The following is a 12,730-nucleotide window of genomic DNA, read 5'->3' as shown; positions in this document are numbered from 1 at the left end:
AATTTAGTCCAGATGTATCCAAAAGTATGCAGTGTAACAATTTATTTTGATAACGGTACTAAATTATTACAATATAATCAAAACTTTAAAATACATTTTACATTTATATTTAAACTTCACTTCTCCGATTTTTATGTTCGAAAAATGGATTAGATGAAATCTTCTTAAGAACACTAAGGCAAAGTTTTCAAGCCGATCAGGGAAAAGTGCGGCTTTTTAGGACTAAGACTGCTTTATTGATCCTTACGGAAATTTGTTGTGATTACTAGGACTCTTTTCTCATATAAGACAACACAACAGAAAAATACACACAAATACAACAGACACAACATAAAAAGTTCATTCAGCGACTACACACAGGTGCTTTTCATGTTCCCTGATCAACGAGTGGCGGTGATATAGTCTGACCGAGTGAGGTACGAACGAGTTTTTGTATCGCTCTGTTCTTGTTTTGATTGACAGCAGTCGCCCACTTCGAGACGACCTAACAAGCTTCGCAAAAACGTCATAATGAATACGGAGCATTACAAAATTTTTGTTTAAATGTAATATTAAAGACTTTGTTCCAAGCCAATAAAAGGCCAATCGTTTTACGCTTAAGCTGCAATGAAAAACGAGTCCACGTGAGCAAAACTTTTTCTAGACTGTAGTGGCAGTCGACATGTACAATGACCTTTAGAAATAAACAGAACATATATTTTTCGGATGGGAAATGGTTTCCTTATCAATCAACTTCTTCATTACAAAAATGTTTCCAAAATCTGTTCAGGTAAATATTAATTTTCCATGAAAATGTTTGGTCACCGAGCACTCTTTAATAACAGATTAGAGCTGGGTGAAATCAGAAACATCCAGCAATCACTTCACGCCATTTTCTATTGAGAAGTGATCAGACAGGTCACCATTGCGACCTCTTGTCCCACTGCTTGAAACTGCTTGAGAATGGGTCAAATGAGTCAGCGATTGCACGATGGCATCTACGTCCGGTTTCGTTCAGACGGCAATGTATTTAATCTTCGGCGTCTACTGTCTAATACAAAAACAAAAGAGATGGTCATAACACAGTTTCTATATGCCGATGATTGCTCCCTGCTAGCTCATAATGAATGTGATCTCAAGATTTGAGGTCATGGAATTTGCATACGCTGCCACCTCTTTCTGTTTAAACATCTGGCCAGGGCCAGTAGTGCTTTTCGACGCCTCCAGGCGAGAGTTTGGCGAATAAATCAATATCAAAAATTAATATCTACCAAGCAGTGGTTCTCTCATGATGCGATAGTTACGCTGGGCAGGGCACGTATCCCGTATGGGGGACGAACGTATGCCAATAGCAGTCTTTTTTAGTGAGGTGAAAGGTAGTCGACGTAACAGAGGTGCTCCAAGGAAACTCTTTAAAGACCAGCTTAGGCGCCAACTTGCTTTAACTGACATAGAATAGAGCACCTGGTGGCATGCGGCTTTAGAACCAGACATCTGGTGGTCACTTACTAAGGCCGTGGGATACAAATTTGAAGGACGGGCGTAGATGGCGAAAAGGAAATCTTAAAATACACATTTCTTTTAGAGGTGAGACCCATGTTTTTTCGCTGTCCATAGCTTTCTTGGTCACTGTCTCTCTCCATGTATTGCGGTCTAGGGCTAAGTCTTTACCAATGGTGAGTATCAATGTTTACTGAATTGAGTTTTTTTACATCCATGTTCGTCCATCGTGTTTCGATCGATGATGACGAGGGGGCTGAGAACTTCGCAGTGGGGTTTTATGCCTCCTCGTGTGGCTAGTGAGACTTATGTTAGCCCGTAATGTTCGGCAGGTTATACCCTGCTGGAGCTAGTGTCATTTGCCTTGCTTATTTTCTCTGACGCTTTTCTTCTACTAGCGCTGTTGTCTTGTCCTCTTTAATTTGTGCGTCTGTTTTCACAGCTTGACGCCATGATGCTCTATCATGTGGCAGTGTCAATGCTGAAGACTTTCATAGACGCTTATAGTGTGTCCCTGAAGCATTTTCTTTGTCCACCTTGTGATCGCATTTCTTCCCTTGGCCTTAAAGGAGTCGTTTAAGGATGCGGAAATATTCCATTCAGAAGATATGACCTTCCCATCGCAGCTGGGACTGCATCAGGATTGTGTGGATGCTTTGCAGGCCCGCTCTTCGGTATATGCGACCTGCTACCAAAGTAGGAGAATCTGTCCACTGCATTTATTTCCTATATATTTATCTTAATGTTTGGATCCGAGTAGGCTTTACCTGGAGCAGTCTTCAGTCTGTTTTTTTGTTTATAGGGAAGTCGAAGTCTGGACATGCTCTTAAAAAGTCACTGACAATGCTCTGCAGATCATTTTTGGAGCAGGCACAGTCTGCAGGTTCCTGATTTCTGCTGTTTTTGTATTAATCTTGCTTTGAGCCGCCTCGGTTTGAAAAGGCCACCATTAAATCTATGCATTATATATATTCCGCTATTATCTCTGTGAATTCATCTGTCAGCATATAGCGGAGAACATGATACTGAACAGTGTAGGTGCAAGGACACAACCTTTTTTTTTACCCCGTTTGATAGTTGAAAAAAAAAAGGCTCTGATAGTTTTTCACTCTTCTGAACACTAGCCTTCATGCCATCATGAATAATCTAACCATGGGTTTGAATTTTTGGTGGAAATCCGTACTTTGACATGATCTCCCAGAGTTCTTCTCCGATAATAGTTTTGAATGCTTTTGTTAGGTCAACATATATTGAGAAGAGGTCAACATTTTGTTCTTAGCATTTTTCCTGGAGCTGCTTTGCCGCAAAGATCATGTCAATGATTCCACACTTCTTTCCGTAGCCCCATTGGCTTTCTGGTAGTAAACCATATTCTAGATGATGCATGCGCCGTTTTATTTGGATACACACGAGAATTTTCCCAGCAATAAAGAGATATTCCTCTGTGGTAGTCGCAGGTTTGGTTGTTTCCTTTGCACTTGGACTATGGTGGCATCTTTAAAGTATGTAGTATTGTTCCCATTTAAGTAAGAACAGCTCATGAAGTATTTCTATCAAGGCTTGTCCACCTTTTTTGTAGACCTCGGCATGAATGTAGTAAGCTCCTGAAGCTTTTCCACTTTCGAGCTGTTGAATGGGGGTCAATTTGTCTGGTAATGGCATAATCTGTTAGGTGCCAATGTCTTGAATTAGGATGCATCCAGGAAGTTCGCTTTCTCGTTTAGAGTTCAGCACAGGTCTATTTCAATCCGTTGCTGTTGCACCCGTATATGTCTAAGACTCTTTCCCAGGCATGATTGGTCAGAGCCGACTCTTGCGTAGAAATCTCCGAGAATGAGTAACTTATCTAATTTTTCTATATCACCTATAGTGGATTTTAATTCTTCATAGAATTTTGCTATGACTTCATCCTGGTTGGTCATAGTGGGTGCGTAACTGCTAACAATGAAAATGTGTTTCTTTTCGTTTTTTTTAATGGCAATTTCAAGGTCACGACCCTGTCACTGATTTCTTATTTAAGGCCCGACTAGTTTAGTTACTTATAAATTTTTATGTCAAAATTGATCCCAGTTTCACGTGGTACTTCACATGATCCAGTAGAAAGTATATCTAGATCCTCTTTCGCTGAGACTTGGCCTTCGTTTGCAAGCCAAGTCTCATTAGTGCTACATGTCTATTTCTTTTTCGGTGAAGTTCCCCTGCTACCAGTGCAGTCCGTCTTTGCGGTCTTTCAGATTTGTCATTGTCAAATCGAGTGCGCACATTCCATGTACCTAAGATAGGGGAACTATCCTTGTCCTTTTCTTTCGACCGCTGGCGTAGGGTTCCTGCCTGGTGCGGTAGGCTGACTAGGGTAGCAGGCAATTATTTTATGATTAATTGAAATATTTCAACTTAAAGGTTTTTTTCCTCCCGTGTAAGGCTCTGTCCTCCTTTAGGTGTGCAGGTGTCTGGTATCTACCGTAGCTATATATTGTAATTTCACATGTGCTACAAGTATTTGTTGAGTTGTATCCTGTATATATAGTAACTTTTGGCAGTCTAATGCAGATTTATGTAATTTGTTTCATTGGCTCCTGACTTATTGTACTAATAATTATGACTATGACTTTCACTCAGATTTGTTGAATATGGTGAGTACAAGGGCAACCTGTATGGGACTAGTCTAGAATCCATCAAGGCTGTAATACAACGAGGAAAAGTTTGCCTTTTAGCTCCTCATACTCAGGTAATGATTGTTTAAAATATATTAAGATATGGTGGAATCAATGTAGATAGTGTTGAAGCACTATTTATTGACAGCTGCTCTAGGTAGAGCATCAGTAATTGTTAAAAACAGAGGAGTCCAAAAGAAGCAACTAGATACCTCTTACCAAAACAATTTTTTAAAATTTCAGACCCAAAGAAAAGCTATCACTGGAATCATGAATGTCAGATGAAGATTTGTCTGCATTTGATGTGATGATGCTTATATGCAGGACACAGCCAAACCTTTCGAAATATTTTTTTTTATTTTTAGCGGTTCCCGAAAGGGAATAGACGATATTAGTTTTGTGTGGTTTATCTGTCAGTCCGTTCCGTTTAGATCTCAGTAACTGGAAGAGAAAATTAAAATTGGACATCATGATATTTTAGATATTTTAGATCGTTCAAAGTTCTGATGCAACTGCTACTTTTTTTCTTTTCTGAAAGTGAACCATTTAATTTTCAAAAGTATATATGCAAGCAGATTTTTCAAAAAAAATACACCACTTTTAAATGGAAAACTTCAGGGGAGGTAAGTGTTTTTTAAAAAGGTCACATACTTCTTCATTAGCAGGCACGGTTGAGCGGTAAAGCGCTTGGCTTCCGAACCGGGGACCGGGGTTCGAATCCTGGTGAAGACTGGGATTTTTAATTTCGGGATCTTCGGGCGCCTTTTAGTCCACCCATCTCTAATGGGTACCAGAAAAGTAAAGACGGTTGTGTAGCCTTGGCGGGCTCATTCAGGACATCCGAATGGCTCGTCCCCTTGTAGGACTCGATCGCGGGTGGGAAGCACAGGTGCCGAACTAATAAGATTGTCTATGGACACAAATATATCTAAAAATACTTGCCCCAGTTTTATGTTTGTGTAAGAGACGTCGAATAGATGCAAAAAAGGAGGAGGCCACAAGAAGATGTACTACCTGGCCATCATTTCTGGTGGTCAGAGGTGTACAGAAGAGGGGAACTTATGTCAGTAGTGGGAGATCCCAAGAGTGTATTTAAGCTACTACTGAGAAGGACTGCCCTGTGTGAAAACAGGATGCTGTCGTGCAGGAGTACAAGGCAAGAAATGGATGTACCTTCAGCCAGGCCAAGTCGGCTGTATTGGCCCTACCTAGGCTGTGGTAAAGATAGGGAAATCCATAGCCACATAGACGGACACATTGACCCCCCCCTCCTCCTCCTTCAACGAAAAAGAAAACAACGCCACAAAATACAGCTCCGAAGAGAAAAGAAAGCCCTGTTGTCATGCTAAAGAACAGGTTCTCTGTGCTCGCTGATGAGAGCATGGAGACTGAGCAGCATGTCAAAACCAACTCTCTGGGAGAACCCGGAGACATTATGTCTGACTCAGGTTCTCCTCAGAGAACCCAGCCACATACCCCAACTTCTACTGAGCTAGAGGTTGACCAACTCCCTAAGGGGAGAAATGAAAATAAAGATACCCAAAGTGAGGGAGGAGGAAATAGCCTCCGCTCTAACCGGAGGGATATCCCCTCTCCAGAGAGAAGGACTTCTCCCAAAAGATGGGTGTCCTCCTTTCCACCCAAACCTAAGTAAAAATAATAAGGTCACTGGAATAAAGGGAAACCCCTCCGGGGGCCTCCCAAGGCCAAATAGCTCCAAGTAGGTCATCTAGAAAAAGCCAGAATTGTGCAGTGGAACTGTAGAAACGTCAAGGCCAGTTCTGAAGAAATGCAGCTACTGATGGACTCTGAGACTCCTGTAGCTATTTGCTTACAGGAAACATTTCTGAAAGATAATATCAGCTTCCGAAGCTACAGCACTTACAGCTGGAATGTTGAGGATACGGAGAGAGCATCGTGGTGGAGTCTGTATCCTTGTGAAGGACAGCATCCCCCATGAGAGGGTAGAGCTTTAGACCACACTACAGGCCGTAGCAGCTAGGATAACCCTACACAAGGTTATCACTTGCTGCAGTCTGTATCTACCACCAGGTGCTCGGTTGAACCCAACAGACATGGAGAATCTCATAAAACAACTCCCTCGGCCCTACATTATCCTTGGGAATTTCAATGCCCATAACACTATGTGGGGATCCAACAACACTGACACAAGAGGTCGTATGCTGGAGGATACATGATTTATGCATACTTAATGATGCATCACCGACCTACTTGCATCCAGGAACTGGATCTCTTACGTGCATTGACCTCACCGTATGTGTCCCTGGACTTCTGGACGACTTTAAAGGGTCAGTAAGCAATGATCTAGGGGGAAGTGATCACTTCCCAATCATCATTGCTAACTATATCCCCCTCATTGGAACGACCTCGGCGATGGAAGTTGAATAAGGCTGATTGGGAACAATTCCAAAAAAAGATGCTCCGAGGATATCGCAGAAAATATCCTTAATGATCAGAACCCAGCTTATATCTTTGCTAGCAAGCTACTTGATATTGCCCGGAAAGTTGTCCCCCTACCTCCGCAAACCCAAAACGGCATAGCAAACCATGGTTTGATGCAGCTTGCCATAGGAAAAAACGTCTGGCTGCATTTATAAAGAATCCTTCCCAGGAAAATCTAAAGCTATTCAGGATAGATATAGCAAAGGTTAGACAAACCATACGGTCAGCCAAAAGGAATTCCTGGAGGAATTTTGTTAGCAGTCTGGATGCCAAAACTTCTGCTAGAGCGGTTTGGAAGGCTGTAATGCGGATCAAAGGGAAATAATCAAATGCAATAGGGCATTAGAAAAATCAAGGACGAACTGTTACGTCCCCCAGAGACTGCTGACTGCCTTGCGTCCTCAATAACAGATAAATCATCTACTATACACTACACGCCAGAACTCCAAAAAGTCAAAATCAGTGAGGAAAGACACCCCATTGACTTCAGATCAGAGAACAATGAAGACTATAACAAACCGTTCTCGCTTGAAGAACTGAGGGACTCGCTGGAAAAATCACATGACACAGCGCCAGGAGAAGATGAAATCCATTACCATTTCCTCAAGCATCTTCCCGATCCCTCATTGGCAACCCTGCTAAAAATCTATAACTGTGTATTTCAAACAGGTGCTTTCACAAACAGCTGACCTGCGACAGTGTATTATCTGAAAATAATTATTGCTAATTAATTTTTTAAATAATTGTTAACAACAAAGTTTGAAGAAGAAATAAGCTCCAATTTACTTAATAATGGCAATGTCTTCGATTCAGAAGTTTAAGGAAGAGTGCAGTGTTTTACATGACCACGCAAACCGAGTTGCAACCTGCATATTTTTCAGAATCTCATGCAGACAAAGCCGTTTTCGTCCTCTGCACCTGTCACACACCTTGAAAACACTATTCGACAATGTCGACCCTGGGAAGGTACTAGGCTTTGTCCGGGAGGTGGGGTTGTCTACGAAGATCTGATTTTTGAACGGTGAACATATAATATTTACATTAATATTTTTATCAAATTATTAAATTTTTACTACCTTTACCATTTTAACTGTGAATAGACCTTGTTTTTAATGATTTAACTGTATAGAAGTTAGCCCTTGTTATATAAAGGGAGAGTGATCCTTAAAGGATTACAGGCACGACATGGCCTTAATTGTGCCGATGTGCCTAAACTCAAAACTTAAACTCAAACTCAATAAGGGCTTTTTATTGCGTCTCAAATGTGTCTATAAAATTTTCTAATGATATGCGTCTTACATAGCTTTCAACAAATAATTTCTGGAATTCACATATTATTCTGGTAATGGTCCTGGGCAAGAAGGAAAACTTTTAATAGCTTCCTTCGAGCTAAACACGTGTATTCAAAGGCTTAAGGAATTAGGAAATTCCGGAGCTAGTGACCCTTTGGCAGCTTTCATCATAAAAATGTTACAATACTGCTCAACTAAACTGTATCAGTTAGTAGCTGTTTATTTGGACTCAAGAGCTCAATGGCGAATCCAGAACGTTTGAAAAAAAAAGGGGGGGATGATTTTTCCAAACCCAGTAAACTCTAATCCTATGTATTAACGCACAAACGCAGCAACCTTCTCAATCTTCGACAAAAAAAGTTACGTTGGTGGCCTTTTTCTTGACAGGTGGGTCTGGGGGAGAGCGCTGTAGGCATTGCAAATATAACCGATTAGTTCCTTATAAATAACAGATACCGCACAGATTGATTAATTTATTTAGATAAGGCTTTGAGGGCTGCCGCCGTTAAGAAGATGTCTTCGAAAAATAATATTTAAAAAGTTATTAATTTTATTAAATTCGCCTTTTTGTAACTTTGTTTTGTTACAGAGCTATAATTCAAAGCTATGAACAATAAAAATTTCGGAAGTGGGAGGAGAAATTAAGTAGACCGATTAGATTGTACGCTAAATTTAATTTCATTCTAGGATACTTCTGTAAATTGTGTTATAGTTCCAAAAGTTATTTGTACAATAGAATAATCTCAGATTGAGTAAACGTGTTTGTTACTATTTATAGGGAATAGTTGTAAAAAATGTTTTTTTTTATTTAAAAAAACTGCTTGCATAGTTGATTTTAAAAATTATATTTTTCGCTTTCATAGAAGAAAAAAAGTAGCCTTTGCATCAGAACTTTGAATGGTCTAAAATATCTGATTTTCAATATCTTTTCTAGTTTCTGAGATCTACGCGACGGACGGAGAGACAGACGACACAAAACTAATAGCGTCTATTCCCCTTTCGGGGGGCGCTAAAAATCGATAATCCTTTTTACTTGTCTAATAGTCAAATATGGATTTTTAACTATAATGCAAATAAACTGTAGTTTGTCTTTATATATATATATATATATATATATATATATATATATATATATATATATATATATATATATATATATATATATATATATATATATATAAACCAATTTCGCGCTTCCTTTGTTAGTACTTTAAGTACAATTTGAGAAAAGCTGGCCTCAGAACAACACCTAAGAAAAGAGAACTTACAAAAAAAATAATTGTAGATCTAGATAAAGCGACATGTCTCTTTAGTGTCTATTTTATTATATCATTAAAACGATGATTTAACAGTTTTACTTAATAATAATAATAATAATGATAACAATCTTTATTGTCCGTACGGAAATTTGTCTTACAATTTGTGCATTACATCAAACAAAAAACATTATAACTAAGAAACCAAAGTGTACATTCACACCAGACTCACTCATAATGTACATGTTACAAAGTTTATATCAGATTGTTCTTATTTAATGATTTGATTGCCAGGGGAACAAAAGAGTGTTTGTGTCTGTTTGTCTTTGCTATCGGTGTCTTGTATCTCTTTTGTGATGGTAAAATCACAAAATCCTGACACAAAGGGTGATTCTTTATATCGAGGATCTTCTTAGCTTTTTTATAGATGTTTGTCTCAAACAACTGCCCAAATGGGGTTTGTTTTTTGCCAATGATTTTACCATCAGCATTTAGAATTCTATAAAGTTTATTTTTCTTTTTAATGCTCAGATTGCCATACCAGGCAGTGATATTGAAATTTAAAATATTGCAGATGTGAGCGTGATAAAACATAGCCAAGGCCTTTTCGCTGACATTAAACTAGGACAGTTTTCTTAGTAATCGTAATCTTTGCTGCCCTTTTTTTGCTGATATAATCAGTATTTGCAGTAAAATTTAGTTTATTTTCTAGGATAGTACCAAGGTATTTAAAGGTTTTCACTATTTCAATAGTCTCTCCAGCTACAGAAACAATATCATTTTCCTTCTTTTCCCTACGAAAATCGATTATCATTTCTTTGGGTTTTTTTACATTGAATAATAAAAAGTTATCTTTACAGTATTTTTCAATGTGTTCTATTTCTCTGAAATACTCATTTACGTCTGAGCTCTCTGAGAGCATTGCAAGAAGAGCCGCATCATCAGCGAATTTTGTGAAGGAGCAAAATGGACTTTCTGATTGAAAATCATTGGTGTACAAAATGAACCACAATGGCGATGTCACAGCCCCCTGGGGCGCCCCTGTGTTAACTATGCGTTCTTTTGATATAACATTATTTACCCTAATCCTCTGAGATCTCTGAGTCAAAAATTCATTAGCCCATAGTATTATGTATGGACTAATCTTCAACGCTTTCATCTTTTCAATGAGTAAATGAAGTTGTATAGTGTTAAAAGCTGATGAGAAATCAATAAAGAACAATCTTACATAAGTGTTCGGTAAGTCGAGATGTTTGTAGACACAATTTAAAATATTTAGGATAGCATCGTCTACACCTTTACCCTTTTGGTAAGCAAATTGTAAAGGGGTCTAACTTATTACAAAGATCATTCAGAAGAAACATTTTAACCAATTTTTCTAAACATTTAGACACAATGGAAGTAAGTGAAACAGTTCTATAGTCATTCATTTCATTCGGTTTGGAAACCTTTGGCACAGGTACAATTATAGATGACCTCAACACAGGTGGTATCTCATGGTTTAGTAATGAAGTAGAGAAAATATCTTGGAAAGGTTCAGCTAGTTGTTCAGCACATTCTTTTAAGATTCGCCCTTTTCTAGCTGGGAGGTATTCATCCAGCCTTTTATACCGCTCAAAGCACCATTACTGAACTATAATCTGCGATAAACACAACGCATTGTATCCATCAAAGTGATTACACCAGAAATAAAGTGAGTGAAAGTCTCTTTTTGAATTGAATATCACATAACGGTCATTTAAAAGACAGATTAAGAAACGTAATAAGTAGTTATGTGAACAAATGTTTATTAATTACACATTTTCCAGAAATCAATTTTGTTAGAAATAGATTTTTTTTTCCAGAAAGTTGTGTTTGCCTTCAAGACTTTTAGATACACCACGGCTGTGCGTGTGAAACCACTCAGCCTGTGGCGGCACCACTTCAGCAACCCCCTTCACTAAATCTGTGGGCACAATATAGTCTTACATAAAAGATCTGTTGAAAAAAAGAAGAGTACTTGAAGCACTTAAGAATAAACTGATGACTATAGTTGCGTTTTACAAAATACTGAGCTGTTTGACTACTTATCTCCTTGCAAATGACAATTGCTGACTAACCTTGCTTTGAGATTTTAACACGTTCAAGTATATAAATAAATGTGTTTTAAGAAATACATTTTTGAAGAATGTGTTTTATGTGTAGGTTCATCTAAAGCAGTAATTTATTTAGTAATGTTGTTTAAAGGTGCTGTGTAAAAACACAATAAAGCAACTTATCCAGCATCAGTTCAGCTGCTGAACATACTTATTCTATTAGTATAAAATCAAAAGAATTATTAACTTCAATGTCATACAACATACAAATGCGAAATAGATCCCACTTTGAAACATTTTAATTTAAACAAATTATCTACTTATTGTTTTCTTCAGGCACTGAAATTCATTCGAACAGCAGAACTCAGACCTTTTATCATTTTTATAAAGGCCCCTAATTTGGAAAGAATGAAGTGCACACGTTTGGAGAAACATGCTAGAGCAACATCTTCTGAAACAACATCTCCACTTACAGTAAAAGAATTGTTTGTTTCTACTTAAATCTTAAATACACTACATGATCAAGCAGTAATTAATTAATTATATTTGTTATGTACCCCTTTCAGGCCTTGCAATTTATAGGTTAGATGATGTAAAGGTCATCTGTTTCTATGGCCACGATTAACGCCCAACTGTTTTTACTTTCCTCTTGTAAAGTCAGGTACCCATTGAAGTTTGGTGTCATGAGGCCCGCACAATGACCATCTGCTTTTACTTTCCCCGACTAAAGTCAGGTACCCATTAGACTTGGGTGGACTCAGTGGCATCCCAAACGAGTCTTTACTGAGATTTATCATCATCATTAAACTCCATTTGAGTGAGCGCTTGAGAGGCTCAAATCCTCTCTTGCAAAAGCCCTGGACAGAAACCCTGCAGTTTTTGCGTAGTGCATAAATGTCGCCATACAGGTCGAGAATTATTGGTTTCCCAGACCTGTCGAGACTGAGAACAGCAAGTCTGGGGCAGTCAAAAACGATCTTATTATATAACGGAAAATTTTAATTACTTATACCAGTAAAGTTTAAAATCTCATTAAATAACATTCAATTAGAGTTTAAAAGTTAGATCTAGTAACCAATGAAATAGAAACGAAACTGTTGGAGTTTTAAGAACATTTGACCGTATAATTATTTCATAGTGTAAAATACATGCTTGACTAACCATGCCGATGTGCTATTTTTTTTGTCTGACCACTAAAAATACATCTAACACTATTGCATAACTGTTAACCGCGCAAGGGAAAAAAAACAGGGTGGTCTTGTCATTATGGACTGAACACTCAGTAAACTATATAGGCCTACACGTGTACGCCTATCTGGCCAGGTTGTTAAAATCAGTTGGACACACCGTACATTCTATTTACTTTCTGGGATGGGAGGGTGTGTAACTATTTTAGTTTTGTAGAAGGCCTCAACACTGGCATGCAACGTCACAACCTGTGAGCAGTTAAGACCAATAGCTCGTTGCCACGTCCTTCAGGCCTTCTTTATAGAAAATCGTTATTGATTGGT

General features: G+C 38.4%; 1 protein-coding gene across 1 annotated transcript in view; it reads left to right on the top strand.

The window, feature by feature from the left end:
* The window catches only part of LOC106073964 (MAGUK p55 subfamily member 7-like), a 152,470-nt gene that overhangs the window by 114,377 nt on the left and 25,363 nt on the right, over positions 1-12,730 (top strand). The window contains exons 18-19 of the mRNA XM_056013529.1: positions 4,099-4,207; positions 11,556-11,693. Coding sequence (XP_055869504.1) covers positions 4,099-4,207; positions 11,556-11,693 — 247 coding nt within the window. The remainder of the gene's footprint in view (positions 1-4,098; positions 4,208-11,555; positions 11,694-12,730) is intronic.

The sequence above is a fragment of the Biomphalaria glabrata genome, chromosome 16, assembly GCF_947242115.1.
Source record: "Biomphalaria glabrata chromosome 16, xgBioGlab47.1, whole genome shotgun sequence".
In the NCBI taxonomy this organism is placed as follows: Eukaryota; Metazoa; Mollusca; class Gastropoda; family Planorbidae; genus Biomphalaria; species Biomphalaria glabrata.
This window is presented reverse-complemented; position numbering and strand designations above follow the sequence as displayed.